Source organism: Mobula birostris, chromosome 23 (genome assembly GCF_030028105.1).
Source record: "Mobula birostris isolate sMobBir1 chromosome 23, sMobBir1.hap1, whole genome shotgun sequence".
Taxonomy (NCBI): Eukaryota; Metazoa; Chordata; class Chondrichthyes; order Myliobatiformes; family Myliobatidae; genus Mobula; species Mobula birostris.
Window position 1 is genome coordinate 12,850,769 of NC_092392.1, and position 20,679 is coordinate 12,871,447.

The following is a 20,679-nucleotide window of genomic DNA, read 5'->3' on the forward strand; positions in this document are numbered from 1 at the left end:
GGTAATATAGTGTGGTTATCAAGACAAAACTGATATATTCAAGCCAAAAATGGAACCCCTAATTCTTCCAACAAACCTAGCAGCGATGCACCGATTACTGGGAAAGATCAGAAATGATTCCAATCCCAAGAGATGTGTGTGACAGTCTTATCAAGATACAGAACAGAATATATTTATGATATTTAGCAGTGGATTAGAAATGTATCCTTTGCTACATCCCATTATCACTTACTCCATGAAATAACTGAAGCCTACACAGTGAATGGCTGAGCTAAGGAAGCAGCCAATGTTCAATTACACCACAATTGGAAGGCAGGAATCTGCCCCTAGCACTTTCCAGTTTGAGTCCTACACTGGGATTTCATTCCAAACTAATTGATAACTGCAGCAGAGTGACAAAGTACTGAGGCTGCAAGAAACAGTATTATACCCCTATGTAAAAAAAAGTGTGAAATTCCTTCTCTCTAACTACCTTCCACTCCATCATAATCCAGATGGTCTTCATCTTGTTCTTGCGACTTGTTTAATTCTTCTTCCACATTTCCTGCTTCAGTTTCTAACTCTTCTATTACTCGCCCACGTAGAGCAATCTGCAGAGGAAAGACTTCATTAACATAATTATATACACCGACAGCAGGAGCATTGACATAAACCGGAATGCATCAGCAAATGCATTAGGGACGACAAAGCAAAGCACCTGAATTAGACTCTATAATTTCCAATTCCTTTTCAAACTCCCCCGCATACAAACAACCTCAATTACTCATTGGCATTCCAGAAATCAGATTCCTCTCACTATTTCATCCATCTGATCTGTCATCTCCAAACAATTCATTTCTATACTCCGTGGAACCTGAGCGAGTTCCACCTACCTATCATAGATGGGTTCATGCTCAATGCCCTCAAGCCACACACTCGACATCCAACCATGCATGATCCTGCCAAACCCTATTACAGCATACAACAAACATCAAGGACGAAGCAGCCCAAGTACTATCCCCTGTCACCCCAAAACAATACCACCCCAACAAGCTTTCACCACCCTTAGGATGGTCTATCGATCATGAACCTTAATTAAGACATGCTCCAATTTAAAAAAGACCATGACTGATCTTTTATCTCAGCACTTTTCTCCACTAAGCCATGTCCCTTAACCTGTTTTGAATTGTCATTGTCATACTTTATTGATCCCAGGGGAAATTGGATTTTCGTTACAGTTGCTTCATAAATAATATAGTAATAAATAATAAATTTAGTAATCTGCTTAATCATTTACAATAAAAGCTCGTAATCACTGATAAATCCTCACTGCACTCTATTGTTCGAGGAGAACTACACGAACCAGACCTACATCCAAGATAATGTACTTAGCCTCGTGAGGTCCCAATATAATTGGAGTAAGTACTTGTATAATAAGGACCAAGGTATACCATATGTCTTTCTAACTGCTTGCTGAAGCTGCATCTTCCAGTAAATAATACAAAATTTGCAAGTCCCTCTGAGCATCAACACTTTTCAATTCCTCACATTTAATAAAACTTTTTTCCCCTTTGTGATAGCCTCAATTTTTCACATATTTCTAACCATGCTTAATTATCTAGCCTGTTAAACTCCCTAAAGCTTCTCTACCTTCCCTTACACTATGAAGCCTTGTTTTATTACTGTGAAACCATGCACCAACCTGAAGATATCCACTCCATCCGTACTTCTGCCTAGAAATCCACCCCAGCTATGTACCACATCAAAGCCCTATCAGAAAGCTCATCTAATCATACGCCCTCACTACCTCCTTTCAAGGCAATAACCAATGTATACAATCATGCCAAACCATGCTTTCAGTTTGTGCCTGGCTCCAATCATCTGTCCATATCTGAAAGTTAGTAAGATTGTACTGCCTCTGACCTTAGCCGAGAACATAATTCAGTAGACAGAGAATTCAAGGTTCTTCCTTAAATAATCTCCAATCTCCAGAAGGGGAATTATTACAACAAATCAATTTGACAAATAGATAGAGTCCCTTGATCTTTTCATACTAATATCAACTTGCAGGTTACTCACCATTCTCTGCTGATACTTCCTTTGTGCCCCCAGTCTTTCTTTCATGTGTTTCCAGTACAGAACCTCCATATCTACAAAGCAAATCATCTTATAATCACTCAAAGGCACATTGGAGCAACTCAAACCTCTACTCTCGTTTGGTGCATAAATATTCATAAAAGTCCATAGTTCAGAAAAAAGTTGACAATGTATAATCACATATCTCCCCGCAGAATCAGTTATTACATTTTGTATTCTAATTGGTAACGTTTTATTGATCAAAATTGCTACTCCCCTCGCTTTTGAATTAAATGAAGCCGCAACAACACTACCCACCCAATCTCTCTTTAGTTTCTGATGTTCTATTTCTGTTAGGTGCGTTTCTTGTAAAAAAGCTAAATCTATCTTCATTTTTTTAATATGTGTTAAGATTCTTTTTCTTTTCACTGGTCCATTAAGCCCGTTAACATTAAAACTCAAAAAATTCAATAAATTAGTCATTATTCTTAACAAAATTACTCCAATCTAAAACATTACTTATCTTCTCAACTCTCATAGTTCCTTGGGGAATCTCTTTAAACTTCACCATGTTGCTATGTGTTTCCCTCCCAACCCTCCAGGCAAAAAGAAAAAAAAAGATAGAAAGGATACAAAAAAAGAAAAAAACAAAATACCCCCCCCCCACTAATGTTGTGAATGAAAGGATACATTCATCCACCTTCAAAAATCCAACAAGTCCATTCTTTGACCCAATCTTCATCTTCAATCTATCTCGCTCCCCTGGATTTGTTCTTGTATCTGGTGAATATTCAGAGACTCTCGCACAAACTGCTCCGCTTTCCGGTAGTCATCAAAAAATCTTTTTTCTCCACCAGACAAAAAAATCTTCAAGGTTGCAGGATAACGCAATATAAATTGATAACCGTGATCCCATAGGTTTTTTTTCCACTGTATTAAATTTCTTCCTTCTCTTCAAAAGTTCATAACTTATATCAGGGTAGAAAAAAACTTTGTTCCCTTGAATCATCAATGGCCCTTTTCTATCCTTGGCAGCTCGAGCAGCTGCCTGTAGAATCCTTTCCTTGTCTTGAAATCTTAAGAATTTTATTAAAATCGATCGTGGATATTGGTCATCTTTTGGTTTTGGTCTTAGAGCTCTATGTGCCCGCTCAATTTCAATTGGTCGAACCTCCTCTTCCATTTGCAAAACTTCCGGGATCCATCTTTGAAAAAATTCTATTGGTTTTTCTCCCTCCATACCTTCTTTAAGACCAACAATTTTAATATTATTACGTCTACTGAAATTTTCCAATATGTCCACTTTCTCCAAGAGTCGATTTCTTTCCGAGTTCCAGACAAGCAGATCATTTTCTGTTTTTTCCACTCTATCATTCATATGCCCCATTGCTCTTTCCATCTTCTGAAGCTTCTTATCCATTTTATCCTGTCTTTCCATAGCTTTATTATAACACATCTTCGTATCTCTAAGCTCTTCTCTTACTTTTCTTAGTTCAGCCGTTAATTGCAATGTAGCCTCTCTTATGTCTCTATCATCTCCTTTACTTCCAATCGCTTCCAATTCTTCCTCCTCTTCTTCATCTGTGTTCTCTGCAGAATCCAATTCTGACTCTGAGTCATTTTCAATTGCAGCGGCTGTCGGTTCTTGTAGTTTGAGTTGTGTCGATTTGCGCATGCGCTCTTCTTTGCGCATGCGCATTTCCGGCATCTTCGGAGAAACCACTACCGCCGCCATTGCTCCCTGTTCTACCGAAGGAGATCCAACCTGAGTCCGAGGCTCCATCGTTGCAGTAGGCCCTTTTTTCTTCCCCTCTCGCGGCTGCTTCGCAACAGCAGACTTCTTTTGTTGCCGTTTAGGAGGCATATCGTAAAGTAGTCTTGCAAAGTTTATAAATAGTTTTCAGAAAGTATTTATTAACTTTGTTTTGTTTAAACGGTACTTTGCTGATTTTTTACGGGAGAACTGGATTCACACGTCTCAATGCCACGTCATCACGTTACTTAACAAACCCACAACATTCGTTACATAAATTATCTTCTAGATTGGATGAATATGGGAAGGTATCAGGTTACAAAATAAATTGGGATAAAAGTGAAATTTTACCTCTTACTAAAGGAGATTATAGTCAATGTCGATTAGTAACCCAATTTAGATGGCCGGTAAATGGTATAAAGTATTTAGGTATAAGACTTGATAATGATGTAAAGAATTTATATAAATTTAATTATTTACCACTATTGAAAAAAATTCAAGAAGATTTTGACAAATGGATAATACTACCAATAACATTAGTAGGTAGAGTCAATGTTGTAAAAATGAATATATTTCCTAGATTACAGTATTTGTTTCAAACATTACCAATACAATTGCCACAGAAATTTTTTCAAGAGTTAAATAAATGTGTGAGAAAATTTCTTTGGAAAGGTAAAATGTCAAGAATATCATTGGAAAAATTGACATGTAAATTTGGGTTAGGAGGTTTACAACTTCCAAACTTTAAAAACTATTATAAAGCAAATCAACTTAGATTTATTGCATCTTTCTTCGATGATCAAAAACCAGCATGGATTAAAATAGAATTAGACAAGATAGGAGAAAATAGACCTGAAGATTTTATGTATAAATGGGAATCTAAATGGATACAGGAAAAGAAAGAATCTCCTATATTAATACATTTGATTGATCTATGGAATAAGATAAATGTTGATAATGAAGCACAGAAATCTCTATTAGCAAGGAGACCTTTGTTCCAAAATAGACTTATTCCTTTTACAATGGACAATCAACTTTTATATAATTGGTACCAAAAAGGGATTAAATTTATAGGAGATTGTTATGAACGAGGTATATTGATGTCATTTGAACAATTAAAGGATAAATATAAAATATCAAATAATACTTTCTTTTGTTACCTTCAACTAAGGGCTTACTTAAAAGGTAAGCTGGGTCAAACAATGTTTTTGCCAAAACCTAATGAAATTGAAATTTTAATTCAAAAAGGGAAAATTAAAAAATTTATTTCTTGTATGTATAATTTGATTCAAGAACAGACAATTAAACAAGGAACTCATAAGTCAAAGCAAAAATGGGAAACAGATTTGAATATTAATATTGATGAAACAAATTGGTCAAGACTCTGTCTTGACAGTATGACAAATACAATAAATGTTCGACTTAGATTAGTACAATATAATTTTTTACACCAATTATATATTACACCACAAAAAATAAATAGATTAAATTCAAATCCATCCGATAAATGCTTTCGGTGTAATCAAGAAATTGGTACTTTTTTACATTCTACTTGATCTTGTTTTAAAATTCAACCCTTTTGGATAAATTTAAGAGTCTTATTGGAACAAACTACTGGAACTCAACTTCCACATAACCCTGTATTATTTCTATTAGGTGATATTGAAGGGATAAAACCGAAACTTAAATTGAATAAATATCAGAAAGAATTCATAAAAATTGCATTGGCAGTAGCTAAGAAGACTATAGCAGTTACTTGGAAATCTGATTCGTATTTAAGTATGGATCGTTGGAATAATGAAATGGCTAGTTCTATTCCACTTGAAAAAATCACATAATTTAAGAGATAAATATGTAACATTTTTGAATATTTGGCGGCCTTATTTACAAAAGATAGGATGGCATATTTAAGTGCTCCGATAAAGATCTTGGTCCCTTGGGGAAAGTAACGAATAATTATACCAAATTTATTTTGAATCCCATGGAGCATGTGGAAACCTTCCAACACCCAGGCGGCTCTTTTCCTATTTTTTCTTTCTTTCTTCTTTCTTTTAGGTAGGACTATATGGGGGGGGGAGGGAGGGTTAAGGGGAGGGGGGAGGGTAGATTTTATCTTTTCATGTATTCTTTTTGAAAACTCAAAAAAAAATATTATAAAACCTCTACTCTCAATGTAAACGTTTACCTATAACGGTCCCCACTTTGCTTAGTCTGCTCCAGATGTACAGCCTCAATTTGTCTCCACGTTTATAAAAATTCATAGCCAAAAGACAATTGTTTACTAAGAGACCCATTTCTAACTACAAACGCTAGGGATCATAGATTGCATTACAAAGCTAGACTACTCAGTTCCAAGTCTTTTCCTCCCATTTTCCCCACAACAAAACATTCCAAGCTCTAGCCAGCAGGGGACTTCAACAAGACCTGCCTGAAGAAGTCTCTGACAAACTACCACTGACACAATTAAAGAACCAGAAAAACCAACATGCATACTCACTGTTTACATCACCATCAAGAATGCTCATCATCCTATCCCATGCCTGCACTTTGGTTAAGTCCAATCATCTAGCTGTACTTCTGCTACCAGCACAATGCAATCACTGAAGACTGCAGCACCATTGGTATGCAAGGACCAAGGAAGGTGGAGGAGCATTTATAGTATTGATTAGAATCGGTGAACTGGACCATATGCAAGGATTCATCTTTGGATCAGAATGAATATACCACAGCTGTCACTGATATTATCAAGACCTGTTAGCCTGACATCAGTGGTTGAGAAGTTGTTGGAATCGATTGTTAGGGATGAGATTACGGAGTACCTGGAGGCACATGACAAGATAGGCCAAAGCCAGCATAGTTTCCTGAAAGGAAAATCTTGCTGGACTAACCTACTGCAATTTTTTTTGAGTAAATTACAATCAGGGGAGACAAAGGAGATGCAGTAGACGTGGTGTACTTGGATTTTCAGAAAGCCTTTGACAAGATGCCGCACATGAGGCTGCTTAGCATGATAACAGTCCATGGAATTACAGGGAAGTTACTAGCATGGGTGGAGCATTGGTTGGTCGCCAGAAAACAGAGTGGGAACAAAGGGATCCTATTCTGGCTGGTTGCCGGTTACCAGTGGAGTTCCACAGGGGTCTGTGTTGGGACCGCTGCTTTTTATGATGTATGCCAATGATTTGGACTATGGGTTTAATGGATTTGCAGCTAAATTTGCCAATGATACAAAGATAGGTGTAGGAGCGGGTAGCATTGAGGAAACAAAGAGGCTGCAGAGAGACATAGATAGTTTAGGGGAATGGGCAAAGAAGTGGCAAATGAAGTACAATGTTGGAAAGTGTATGGTCATGCACTTTGGTGGAAGAAATAAACGGGCAGACTATCATTTAGATGGGGAGAGAATTCAAAATGCAGAAATGCAAAGGGAGTTGGGAGCCCTTGTGCAGAATACCCTAAAGGTTAACCTCCAGGTTGAGTAAATGGTGAAGAAAGCGAATGCAATGTTGGCATTCATTTCTGGAGGTATAGAACATAAGAGCAGGGATGTGATGTTGAGGCTCTTTAAGACACTCATGAGACCACACGGAGTAATGTGTGCAGTTTTGGGCTCCTTATTTTAGAAAGGATATACTGACATTGGAAAAGGTGCAGAGAAGATTCACGAGAATGATTCCAGGAATAAAAGGGTTACCATATGAGGAACGTCTGGCAGCTCTTGGGCTGTATTCCCTAGAGTTCAGGAGAATGAGAGGGGATCTCATAGAAACATTCCGAATGTTAAAAGGCCTGAGCAGATTAGATATGGCAAAGTTATTTCCCATGGTAGGGAGTCTAGGACAAGAGGGCATGACTTCAGGATTGAAGGATGACCATTTAGAACAAAGATGTGGAGAAATTACTTCAGTCAGAGGGTGATAAATCTGTGGAATTTGCTGCCATGAGCGGCTGTGGAGGCCAAGTCATTGGGTTCATTTAAGGCAGTGATGGATAGGTTCTTGATTAGCCAGGGCATCAAAGGGTATGGGGAGAAGACAGGGGAGTGGGGTTGACTGGAAGAATTGGTTCAGCCCATGATTGAATGGCGGAGCAGACTCGATGGGCTGAATGGCCTGTGTCTTCTCCTATATCTTATGGTCTTATAACAACTCAAGTTTTCCCAAACCAGAAACTCTGGATAAACCTTAGGCTTAGACCTGTGGTATTCGAGGCTGGTGATCCTGAATCCTGCAAGTGGTCCAAGTATGACCTACAGAAGGCCATCATAACAGAGTAAAGACAATGAAATTAAAGACACAATCAGATGTACAGCAGCTATTACATCCTAGAAGGTGAGACCTAACAGTATAAGAAACATTGATGCTTCACTCCCCAATGAGTTCAACAACTTTGAAAGGGAGATAATACTAAACCTATAAAATCCCTACAGCATCCAGCGACACTGATGATGGACCTCCATCACCCAGGACATGCTCTCTTCTCGCTGCTGCCATCAGAAAGATGGTACAAGAGCCTCAGGACTAACACCACCAGGGACAGCTATTACCCCTCCACCATCTGGGTCTTTAACCAAAGAGGATACCTTCACTCAACTCCACTTGCCTCATCATTGAAATGTTCCCACAACTTACTGACTCAACTTTCAAGGACTTTTCATCATGTTCTCGATATTTATTGCTTACTTATTTATTATCATTTATCATTTCTTCCTTTATGTATTTCACAGATTGCTGTCTTTGCAAACTGGTTGAACACCCAAGTTGGTGTGGCATTTCATTGATTCTATTATGGTTATTATTCTATTATAGATTTATTGAGTATGGCCACAAGAAAATGAATCTCAGCATTGTATATGGTGACATATATGTATTTTGATAATAAATTTACTTTAAACTTTGACTCTATGTGAGGGTGACATAACAACTTTGAAGAGGGTGAAGCCTTGCAAGCTGTCAGGTCCCAATGGTGTGCCTGGCAGGATACTGAAAATCTGTGCCAATCAACTGCCTAAAGTGTTCAAATACATCTTCAACTTTTCACTGCTGTGGTCTGATGTTCCCACCTGGTTCAAAAAGACAGCAGTTATACTGATGCCCAAGAGAAGGATAAGCTGCTTCAACCACATCTATCGTAATGAAATGCTTTGAGAAGTTGGTTATGGCTAGAATTAACTCTTGCAGAGCAACAACTTGGTCCCGCTGCAATTTGTCTACAGTGGATGCAAAAGCCAATGGCTCTCCACTCTACTTTGGAGCACCTAGACAACAGCAAAAAAAATACAAACACCAGATTCAGTATTCAATACCCTCAGTATTAATCACCAAGCTTCTAAACCTCAGCCTCTAGTACCCCCTCTGCAACAGGATCCTCTATTTCATCTTTAAGAAACCAGTCAGTAAATATCAGTGATACCATCTTCTCCTCACTGATAACACTGGTACTCCTCAAAGATGCACGTATTCACTGCCATACTTGCTCTATACACATGGCTGTGTAGCTAAGTACAGCTCAAATGCCATTTTCTATTATAAATTTACTGTTGTTGGTAAAATCTCGATGGCAATGAGGTGTACAGGAGACAGATCAGCTGGTTTAGTGGTGTTGCACCAACTACCTTGCATTCAACATCATCAAGATCAAGAAACTGATTGTAGACTTAAGGAAGGGGAAGTCGGGAGAACACATAACAGTCCTCATTTGAGGGTTTAGTAGTGGAATGGGCAAGCAGCTTTAAGTTTGTGGGTGTCAACATCTGCAACAATCTGTCTGGGGCCTAACACACATGCAATCACAGAGGTGGCATGCCAGTGGGTCTACTTCATTGGAGGTTAAGATCAAGATTAGGTTCATTATCATTAACACAGGTTTTGAAATTTCTCATTCGTTTTGGTATGTCACTAAAGACTCCTGCAAATTTTTATAGCTGTATGGTGGAAAGCATTCTAACTGGTTGCATCACAGCCTAATATGGAGGCTCCAATGCATAGGATTGCAAGAGGAGTTGTAGTATCAGCAAGCTCCATCACAAGCACAACCCCACCACCACCACCCACCATCGAGGCAGTCTCAATAACGCAGAATCTATCATTAAGAACCCTCACCATGAGAAACATACTTCATTAGGGAGAAGGCAGAGGAGTCTTAATGGTTCAGTAAGAGCTTCTTCCCCTCAGTTATTAGATTTCTAAATGGTCTATGAACACTACCTCATTATTCCTTTTTGTGCACTATTTTGTAATTCAGGTGTTTGCACAATACTGCTGCTACTTTATTAAATTAACAAATTTCATGTCATACAAGACAGTGATGATAAAACCTGATTTTGAACCTGCATCTTACCTAGTTTCTTTTCACCTTGCCATTACGCTCTCTCCGAGCTCACGTTTCCAAAAAAAAAAACTAATTCCTGGAGTAATTCCTTCATAACATCCATTCTGCCTATGCTTCACCTGATGTTGTTATGGTCTTCTCCCCACAGGTACTGCCCCAAACACCTTCATAACATACATCAAATCATTACATTCTTCATAAGTAATTGATTCCCCTTTGCAAATCCCCATTCAATAATTCCCTCTATTTCCAGTTTCCTTTGACAAGTCCACACTCTTGCCTCCAACAATTTATTTTCAAATACCCACACACTGGTTTCTACCCCTCCTAGGGCAACACAATAGCTCTCAAAGTAACAAATAACATTCTATCAAAATTATCAAATTAAGCTTTTTTAAAACATTTCCTGACTTGTCTACAACACTTAGCACCATATTCTTCTGCATTGCTGAATTACTTTCAAAGATCTACAGAAAGTCTTATGTAATGGCTTCTCATCCATTCTTGTAATTGCCTCTGGAGGCATCTCTGGACCCTCTCCAGCTTTTCACTTAAATACAGTTGACCCCTTTGCAACTACTTCAAACAACATCAGTTTACTCCTACAGAATTCATAAATCACCACCCAAAATTTTATGACATGGAATAAAATTTACTCTCAATTTTTTTTTCCAATTCACTTTTCTTGATGCACGTGCAGATGATGTGATTTTCCAGGAATATAATCCCTCTAATGTGGGGGTTGCTTATTCTGGTCAACAGAAACAGCATCAAAAATGTGACATCCGATTTCTCATTAAACTGCAAACGTGAACTCTTCTTTGCCACTAGCTTTCCAATCCATCCACAGCAAATGTGGCCAGAGGACAAGAAAGATTAAGGAAATGAGTAAACCAAGTGCTCAGTGATGAAATAGGATTCAGTCAGGATTTGGGTGCTATTCCTTTTACAGCTGAATCACCTCGATTCTTTCAGTCAATAAAGTCAGGGAAGATCCTTTTAATGAACCACTGAGACGGGAATAAAAACTGGCCTTAACTTATAAGCATTAATTCTCACCTGCAAACATCGGTCCTCTTTTTTTGTTCTTTGTATCACTCTGTCCACCATAATCTAATAAGTTAAAAGAAAAAGGGAGCAGTGCAACAAAGAAACAGAGAAAACTATTTTAACAGCAGTAAACATCACTGTGCAGAGTACACCAACTGCAAGCCACTTTAAAACAGATTTCAGTTTATAAATCTTGTCTACAGATAACTTGCTTTCAACAGAAGATACCCACAATATTTTATACATGTAATAGTGACATTTGAAACATCCATGCTCAATGCAGACCCCAGGGGCCACAGCCTATTATTCAATGTATTCAATGATCATTGGGAGAATCATATCAGGAGCCACTCACATGTTCCAGAGAACCATTTCCCAAAGTCTTTCACTTTTCCAAAGCTTTTCCGCTTCCGTTTGGTTCCTGTGACATTGACACATGATGGGATGATAAAATACCTTCCTAAAAAAGACAAAAGTCACCCCATCACCATTTTGACAACAGAACAGTAAAACTTTTAAAAAAATCAAACAGCTTAACAGCCTGAGTAATTCCCTGTCCCTACATCACAATCAGCCATAATCAATAACATCTGATTTACTGGTGGTCGGTGTTTGAACTTGGATCATTTGATTTCTGGGCTATAGATATCAAGTTTCAAGTCAGATCTCCAGTATAAACAAGATGGCACATTCCAAAACACCAGCTTGCGCAAAATAGCTCACTCCAAATCAGTGCTTAGTCAATTCTTGAAACAATGGACCAAAAGGCAAAGACGTTATCCAGGAACAGACCTTTCAGCGCCGCAAACCGAAATCACCATTCAATAATGAAAATGCACATCACCTTCACTTGCAATTCTTTTTAATGTAAACACCACAATCCTTAATAATCTTGGCTAATATCTATAGAGCTCATCTAACATCTAAACTCTTGTGAAAGACGAGGTTCTCCAGATTACAGCTAATTACTGTGTGAAAATTTATTCCTGAAAGTATCATTCAACAGTCTGGCAGTAACATTGAGATTAACCATTTCCCAAACAGTTTTGCTAGAAAGTGCTGGCATTGAGACTAGGATAAAATCCAACTCTCTTTCTCGTCTTGGTTCCATGGAGTAACATCACTGACAGCCCAAGATCATGTCAAAATTGACCACCTAGCTTAAATGCCAACAACATCAGAACACAACTTATCCACAGCTGTCAACTTTGTTGGCATCTCATCAAGTACCTAAAATGTTAATTCTTTCTATCCAGTGACTATAGGGTACACCATCTGAAATAAATACAATCCAGGCTTTTCAGACAACACCTCCCACCAGACTTATAGGAAACACCTACCAGTTCTTTCTCATGTAACATATTGTTTAGACTTTACCACCAACTGGTTAAACCCTAGGATTTCCTACCCAATAGTATTGAAGTACTTTGACCAGAAGGACTGCAGATGAACAAGGCAGCAGCTCACCACCTGGAGTTGGACTATATTAGCAAGAAGAAATTTAAAGACACATATGCTTCATGGAACTATGACACCGTGGCCATTACACAAACTTGGCTGTCACAAGGGCAGGAATAGTTGCTGGATGATAGAACCATAGAAACTACAGCACAGAAACAGGCCCTTTGGCCCTTCTTGGCTGTGCCGAACCATTTTCTGCCTAGTCCCACTGACCTGCACACGGACCATATCCCTCCATACACCTCCCATCCATGTATCTGTCCAATTTATTCTTAAATGTTAAAAAAACCCCACATTTACCACCTCGTCTGGCAGCTCATTCCATACTCCCACCACTCTCTGTGTGAAGAAGCCCCCACTAATGTTCCCGTTAAACTTTTCCCCCCTCACCCTTAACCCATGTCCTCTGGTTTTTTTCTCCCCTTGCCTCAGTGGAAAAAGCCTGCTTGCATTCACTATATCTATACCCATCATAATTTTATATACCTCTATCAAATCTCCCCTCATTCTTCTACGCTCCAGGGAATAAGGTCCTAATCTATTCAAACTTTCTCTGTAACTGAGTTTCTCAAGTCCCGGCAACATCCTTGTAAACCTTCTCTGCACTCTTTCAACCTTATTTATATCCTTCCTGTAATTTGGTGACCAAAACTGAACACAATACTCCAGATTCAGCCTCACCAATGCCTTATACAACCTCATCATAACATTCGAGCTCTTATACTCAATACTATGATTAATAAAGGCCAATGTACCAAAAGCTCTCTTTACGACCCTATCTACCTGTGACGACACTTTTAGGGAATTTTGTATCTGTATTCCCAGATCCCTCTGTTCCACTGCACTCCTCAGTGCCTTACCATTAACCCTGTATGTTCTACGTTGGTTTGTCCTTCCAACGTGCAATACCTCACACTTGTCAGTATTAAACTCCATCTGCCATTTTTCAGCCCATTTTTCCAGCTGGTCCAAGTCCCTCTGCAGGCTCTGAAAACCTTGCTCACTGTCTACTACACCTCCAATCTTTGTATCATCAGCAAACTTGCTGATCCAATTTACTACATTATCATCCAGACCATTGATATAGATGACAAATAACAATGGACCCAGCACTGATCCCTGTGGCACACCACTAGTCACAGGCCTCCACTCAGAGAAGCAATTCTCTACCACCACTCTCTGGCTTCTTCCATCGAGCCAATGTCTAATCCAATTTACCACCTCTCCATGTATACCTAGCGACTGAATTTTCCTAACTAACCTCCCATGCGGGACCTTGTCAAAGGCCTTACTGAAGTCCCTGTAGACAATATCCACTGCCTTCCTTTCATCCACTTTCCTGGTAACCTCCTCGAAAAACTCCAACAGATTGGTCAAACATGACCTACCACGCACAAAGCCATGTTGACTCTCCCTAATAAGCTCCTGTCTATCCAAATGCTTGTAGATTCTGTCTCTTAGTACTCCCTCCAATAACTTACCTACTACTGACGTTAAACTCACCGGCCTATAATTTCCTGGATTACTTTTCGATCCTTTTTTAAACAATGGAACAACATGAGCCACTCTCCAATCCTCCGGCACTTCACCTGCAGACAGCGACATTTTAAATATTTCTGCCAGGGCCCCCGCAATTTCAACACTAGTCTCCTTCAAGGTCCGAGGGAACACTCTGTCAGGTCCCAGGGATTTTTCCACTTTAATTTTCCTCAAGACAGCAAGCACCTCCTCCTTTTCAATCTGTACAGTTTCCATGGTCTCACTACTTGATTCCCTCAATTCCATAGATTTCATGCCAGCTTCCTTAGTAAATACAGACGCAAAAAACCTATTTAAGATCTCCTCCATTTCCTTTGGTTCCGCACAAAGCCGACCACTCTGATCTTCAAAAGGACCAATTTTATCCCTTACAATCCTTTTGCTCTTAATATACTTGTAAAAGCTCTTTGGATTATCCTTCACTTTGACTGCCAAGGCAACCTCATGTCTTCTTTTTGCCCTCCTCATTTCTTTCTTAAGTATTTTCTTGCACTTCTTATACTCCTCAAGCACCTGATTTACCTCGTTTCCTATACACTTCATACAACTCCCTCTTCTTCTTTATCAGAGTTGCAATATCCCTTGAGAACCAAGGTTCCTTATTCCTATTCAATTTGCCTTTAATCCTGACAGGAACGTACAAACTCTGCACTCTCAAAATTTCCCCTTTGAAGGCTTCCCACCTACCAATCACATCTTTGCCAGAGAACAACCTGTCCCAATCCACGCTTTTTAGATCCTTTCTCATTTCTTCAAATTTGGCCTTCTTCCAGTTCAGAACCTCAACCCTAGGACCAGATCCATCCTTGTCCATGATCAAATTGAAACTAATGGTGTTATGATCACTGGAACCAAAGTGCTCCCCTACACAGACTTCTGTCACTTGCCCTAATTCGTTTCCTAACAGGAGATCCAATATTGCATCCCCTCTAGTTAGTCCCTCTATATACTGATTTAGAAAACTTTCCTGAACACATTTTACAAACTCTAAACCATCTAGACCCCTAACAGTATGGGAGTCCCAATCAATGTATGGAAAATTAAAATCCCCTACCACCACAACTTTATGTTTCCTGCAGTTGCCTGCTATCTCTCTGCAGATTTGCTCTTCCAAGTCTCGTTGACTATTGGGTGGTCTGTAATACAATCCCACTAATGTGGCCATACCTTTCCTGTTTCTCAGCTCCACCCATAAGGACTCAGTAGACAAGCCCTCTAGTCTGTCCTGCCTGAGCACTGCTGTAATATTTTCCCTAACAAGCAATGCTACCACCTACCCCCACCTTACAGTCCTCTGCCTCGATCACATCTGAAACATCGGAACCCTGGAATATTAAGCTGCCAGTCCTGCCCCTCCTGTAGCCAAGTTTCACTAATCTGGGATTCAAAAGGAACAAGTAAGGAGGTAAAAGAGGTGGGGCAGTGGCATTGTTAATTACAGAGAGTATTATAGCTGCAGAAAGGGAAGACATCATGGAGGGATCATCTACTGAGTCAGTGTGGGTGACTGCCAGAAACAGGAAGGGAACAATTGCCATTGGGAGTATTCTATAGAATCCCCAATTGCAAGAGACACTGAAGAACAGGACTTGTAAAGGTGTAAAAATAGGGCTGTGTCATGCATGATTGTAACTTCCTTAATACTGAATGGCACTTCATTACCGCAAAAAGGGCTAGATTGGGCAGAGCTTGTTAGATACGTTCAGGAAAGATTCTTGACACAATACAGTATGTTGACAGGCTGACAAGAGGAGAAGCCATATAGAATTTAGTACTAGGCAATGAATCTGGTTAGGGGACAGATCTCTTGGTGGGTGAGTACAGTATTTCAGAGTGACCATAGCTTGCTGACCTTTACCATAGCCATGGTCAGGGATAGGAGCAGATGGTATGAGAAAGCATTTAATTGGGGGAAAGCGAACCCTGATGCTATGAGGCAGAAACATGGTATCTTAAATTGGGAACAGATATTCTCAGGGAAATGCACAATGAAAATGTGGAGGTTGTTTAGGGAGCACTTGCTTGGCATTCTGGATAGGTTTGTCCCATTGAGGCAAGAAAAGGATGATAGTATGAAGGAACCATAAGAACCAAAAGAGAAGTGGAACATCTAATCAAGAGGAAGAAAGAAGCATATTTAAGGTTTAGGAAGGATCAGACAGGACTCTTGAGAGATAAGAAGCTTAAGAAGGGACTTAAGAGAGCTAGAAAAGTTCAAAAGCATTGTCTGTCACCCGCAGAACATCACCATGGTTTACTGGTACTATCTTGCAAAAGTTGCTGGTGGTGTGATGGAAGGGCATATTAGAAGGTTTTTGCAAGTAGGATTACGAAAAACTCTAAAACATTCTACACATAGTTGAAGAACAGGAGGGTAATTAGGGCAAGGGAAGGACTGAGCCGGGATAAAAGTGAAAAACATGAGCCTGGAGTTTGAGGAGGTCCTTAATGAATACTTTGCTTCTCTATTCACCAATGAGAGGGACCTTGACGAATATGAGAACTGTTTAGAACAGCCTAATACGCTGGAATCTGTCGGTAAAAAAAAGATGTACCAGAACTTCCAAACAGCATTAGGACAGATAAGTCCCCAAGGGTGGACGGTATATGCTCCAGGTTACTACGTGAAGCAAGGGAAGAGATTGCTGCACCTTTGATGATGTTCTTAGAGTGCTCACTGGCCACAGGAGTAATACCAGAAGATTGGAGAATGGCAAATGTTATGCCTTTGTTCAAGAAAGGTAGTAGGAATAATCCTTAGAATAACACACCAATGAGTCTTACATCGGTGGTGGGCAAACTATTGGAGCTGATTCTTAGAGAAAGGATTAACAAATATTTGGAGCATTGTCTGATTCGAGATACTCTGCAAAGCTTTCTGAGAGATCGTGCTTCATGAGCCTGATTGAATTGTTCCAGGTGACATAACAAATTGTTGATGGTAAAGCGATGGATGTGGAGTTTAGTAAGGCATTCAACAAAGCTCTCAATGGTAGGCTCATTCAGAAAATCAAGAGAAATGGAATCCAGGGAAACTTGGCTGTATGGATTCAGAATTGACTTGCCCACAGAAAGCAGAAGGTAGTGGTAGATGGAGTGTACTCTGCTTGAAGGTCAGTTTACCTGTGCTGTTCCGCAGGGACCTGTGCTGTTCCGCAGGGATCTGTACTGACTTAGATCAGGAAGTAGAAGTGTGCGTTAGTAATTTATAGATGACAGGAAGGCTGATGGTGTTGCGGATAGTATTGAAGATTACTGTAGGTTACAACAAGACATTGATAGGTAGCTGAAAAGTGGCAAATGGAGTCCAATCCAGAAAAGTGTGAAGTGATACACTTTGGAAGGTCATACTTGAAAGCGGAATACAAGTTCAATGACAGGATTCTTAACAGTGTGGAGGAACAGAGGAATCCTGAGGTCTACTTCTATAGATCCTTCAAAGTTGCCGGGCAAATTGAAAGGGTGGTTAAAAAGACATTAGACAGGGGACTGAGTTCAAGAGTACCCAGGATAATGTTGCAGCTCTAAAAAAAACTCTGGTTAGACCACACTTGGAGTATTGTGTTCAAGTCTGGTCACTCCATTAAAGGAAAGATGTGGAAATTTTAGAAAGGGTACAGAAGAGATTTATCAGGATGCTGCCTGGAATAGAGAGCATGTCTGATGAGGAAAGTTTGAGCAAACCAAGTTTTCTCTCTTTGGAGCGATGGAGGATGAGAGGTGACCTGATTGAGGTTTGTAAGATGGTAAGAGGCATAGATAGAGTGCACACCTACAGCCTTCTCTTCAGGCCAGAAATGGCTAATATGAAAGAACATAATCTTAAGGGGATTGGAGGAAAGTATAGGAGGGATGTCAGTGGTAGTTTATATATATATATATATATATAAAATTGATCTTGGAGTAGATTAAAAAGTCAGCACATCATGGGCTAAAGGACCTGTACTGTGCTGTATATGATCTAGAATGACATAGAGTTATCACCAGGCTCCTCCAGTTGGATTTTTGATGAAGAAACCAGTCACAGTTAAATCAAATAAATGTTTTGGTTTGAAAGAAGTTCATATCTTCAGGCTGGGTTCCTGAAACAACAGACACAACACCTGGAGAAGTTCAGGTGGATACCTTTCTTGAATGGCTTGTCTTGTGTGGCTTCAAAGGGGTCCAAGCTCCTCCAAGGATCAAGCACTTCCTGCAGCACGAAAAATAATAACTGAAGATAGTGCTTTTGCAATTGTATAGCAATGCTGAGTGAATATCACTATAGTAGGAGCACAGTAACATAAGCTGACAGGTCCATTCAAAAGATGCACAGGAACCCTTGCAAACTCCGCCTCATAATCACACATCATCCTAACTTGGAATCTGGGTACTCCCTTCTTAATAGTGGTCAAAGTCAGGTGTTGCTCTATCATTTTATTGTTACTTGATAATAGGTAATAAAATCAAGAAATATCATCCAATTCAGTATTTCTGGGTGAAACTGAAATGTTTGCATACACTTTTGTCTTTCAAACTCATGTGCTGGACCCGTTTATCATTAAGGAGAATCCTCCTGCTGCTAAGTATTCAAATGTCCATCATTCACATGTGGATGTGACAGGACTGAAAGACTTATTTTCAAAGTACATATATGTCATCATATATTTACCTTGAGATCCTTTCATCTGATCCAGTCTGGTTGCATGATAACTTAGCTTATAATATGCAGCTGCTGCTCTCTGGCTCTTGTATCATAGATTCATCAAGTTGACAACGCACTTTGAGAAACTGATGCTCTTCTAAATCCATGGTGAACCAGAACTGGTCCTTGTCAGCATGGTAATGAATAACACACTGCATGTGTAGTTTACAAATCGTATTTGTAAATAAACCTCAACAACTTAGCAGCCCCAATTAATTCTTTCAGAATAAAACTATGCTCTTTTCCAAATTAAATTACGTTCATTTAAAAAGGTAGTTAAGATACTCAAAGCAATTTCATCCACCGAAAAAAAAGCATGTTACAAACAAAACATACTTAATTTGTTTAAAGTTCAGTCTCTTTCCAGGAAGCTGAACAGTTCTTAATACATGCAGGAAACAGAACAGGTTCTGATTTTACAGTTTAGTGTGTCAATTTCCAAATACTGTTCAACTAAATAGACTGACTTAGCAACCGAAGGAAGAAGGTAAATTGTAATCAGGCCTCACAACTATGCTGCAGCTCTGATTAGTCTAAGAAAGGAATTTTGGGTACAGCACTAATCTTGCAATATGAACCACACTGCTGCTTGAATTATATATTATAGAACCCTCCCAATGTTGACACAGGTTCAATGAGATGGAAACTGCAGGGTTTATGTGCTGGGTGCACCTTTGTTCAATAGGAATTGAGTCTGAATGCATGGAAACTAATTGATCCTATTTATCCTCAATATATCTTTTTTTTCGATATTAGCAAATGGATTACTGAATTATTTCAGACAACAGTTAAGAACTAGAGATTTCCTTCTTTTAAGTTTCATGTTCATCAGCATCAATACTTGTCTTTATTATTCCAGTTTTATATAATTAACTGAATTCAGGTTCACAAATATCAGACTCCTGTACTTTTAGTCCAGTCTTATAACTGCTAGGATACCACATCCAGTGTTAGAATCAGACTTCCTGCAGATTATTTTCTTAAATTTAAAACACTGAATGATGATTCCAGAATTTGTTAGCATTACCTTTCTGTCCACTGGGTCAATTGTTTTCACTCGTTTCTCACGGAGGGCATAACCCGGAGCCTCAGATACACCCTGAAGGGACATGAAGTGTCAACACTATACATCAGGAGCAAAAACATAGCAACCCGCAGCCCACTGTACAAATGCTCTGGTTCCTCACAGATCCAATCTTCTAAATATCTTCCCCCACAACAGCTCCTACCTTCTGTCTTGCAATGTGTTCCTGATCCATCTTTTCCTCTGGTAACTGTGGGAGAAAATCATCATCAACATTGCCACCATCATCAATTCCTGTGCGGCCTAAGGTAAGAGGAGACGATAAATGTGTTTAGTCCGGAAAGTAAGTACTTGGGTACAACCAGCTCCCAAAAGCAAATTCCAGGAAGATAATTAGAAAATAAAGAGTTGAGTTTAAAAATATAGGCACGTTATGGGTCTCCATGATCTAGTTGGCTCCCTGTAAGAACATACTTAGTGGGAATTGACAAATTTCATCTGCTGCAGCCATTTTAAAATGAAGCCTGCAGCACCACATTAGAAAATTCTGTTCATTTCTCTTAATCTGAGTAATAGATTATGTCTCATTGTTGGTGCGAACAGACACTGCATTTCAAGGGAACAAAGCATTAGATTGTCAATTTGAGTTAGGCAGATATGCAAACCCCTTCTCAATACTGACATCTGGAAAGACAGTTAAGCAGTTGTCTGTTATTAATTGTAGGGCTTTCTGCACCACATATTTTAGTTGAAGTTAACTGTGGGTTAAGCGAGAACAATCTC

General features: G+C 39.3%; 1 protein-coding gene across 2 annotated transcripts in view; it reads right to left on the bottom strand.

Moving 5' to 3' along the window:
* ncaph2 (non-SMC condensin II complex, subunit H2) overlaps nt 1-20,679 on the bottom strand; it is a 57,212-nt gene that overhangs the window by 12,580 nt on the left and 23,953 nt on the right. For both annotated transcript variants that reach the window (XM_072241366.1, XM_072241367.1), the window contains exons 10-16: nt 20,102-20,199; nt 19,900-19,971; nt 18,314-18,380; nt 11,544-11,648; nt 11,198-11,251; nt 2,059-2,129; nt 473-590 (exon numbers count right to left, since the gene is read on the bottom strand). In XM_072241366.1, the coding sequence (XP_072097467.1) occupies nt 473-590; nt 2,059-2,129; nt 11,198-11,251; nt 11,544-11,648; nt 18,314-18,380; nt 19,900-19,971; nt 20,102-20,199 (585 nt within the window). The remainder of the gene's footprint in view (nt 1-472; nt 591-2,058; nt 2,130-11,197; nt 11,252-11,543; nt 11,649-18,313; nt 18,381-19,899; nt 19,972-20,101; nt 20,200-20,679) is intronic.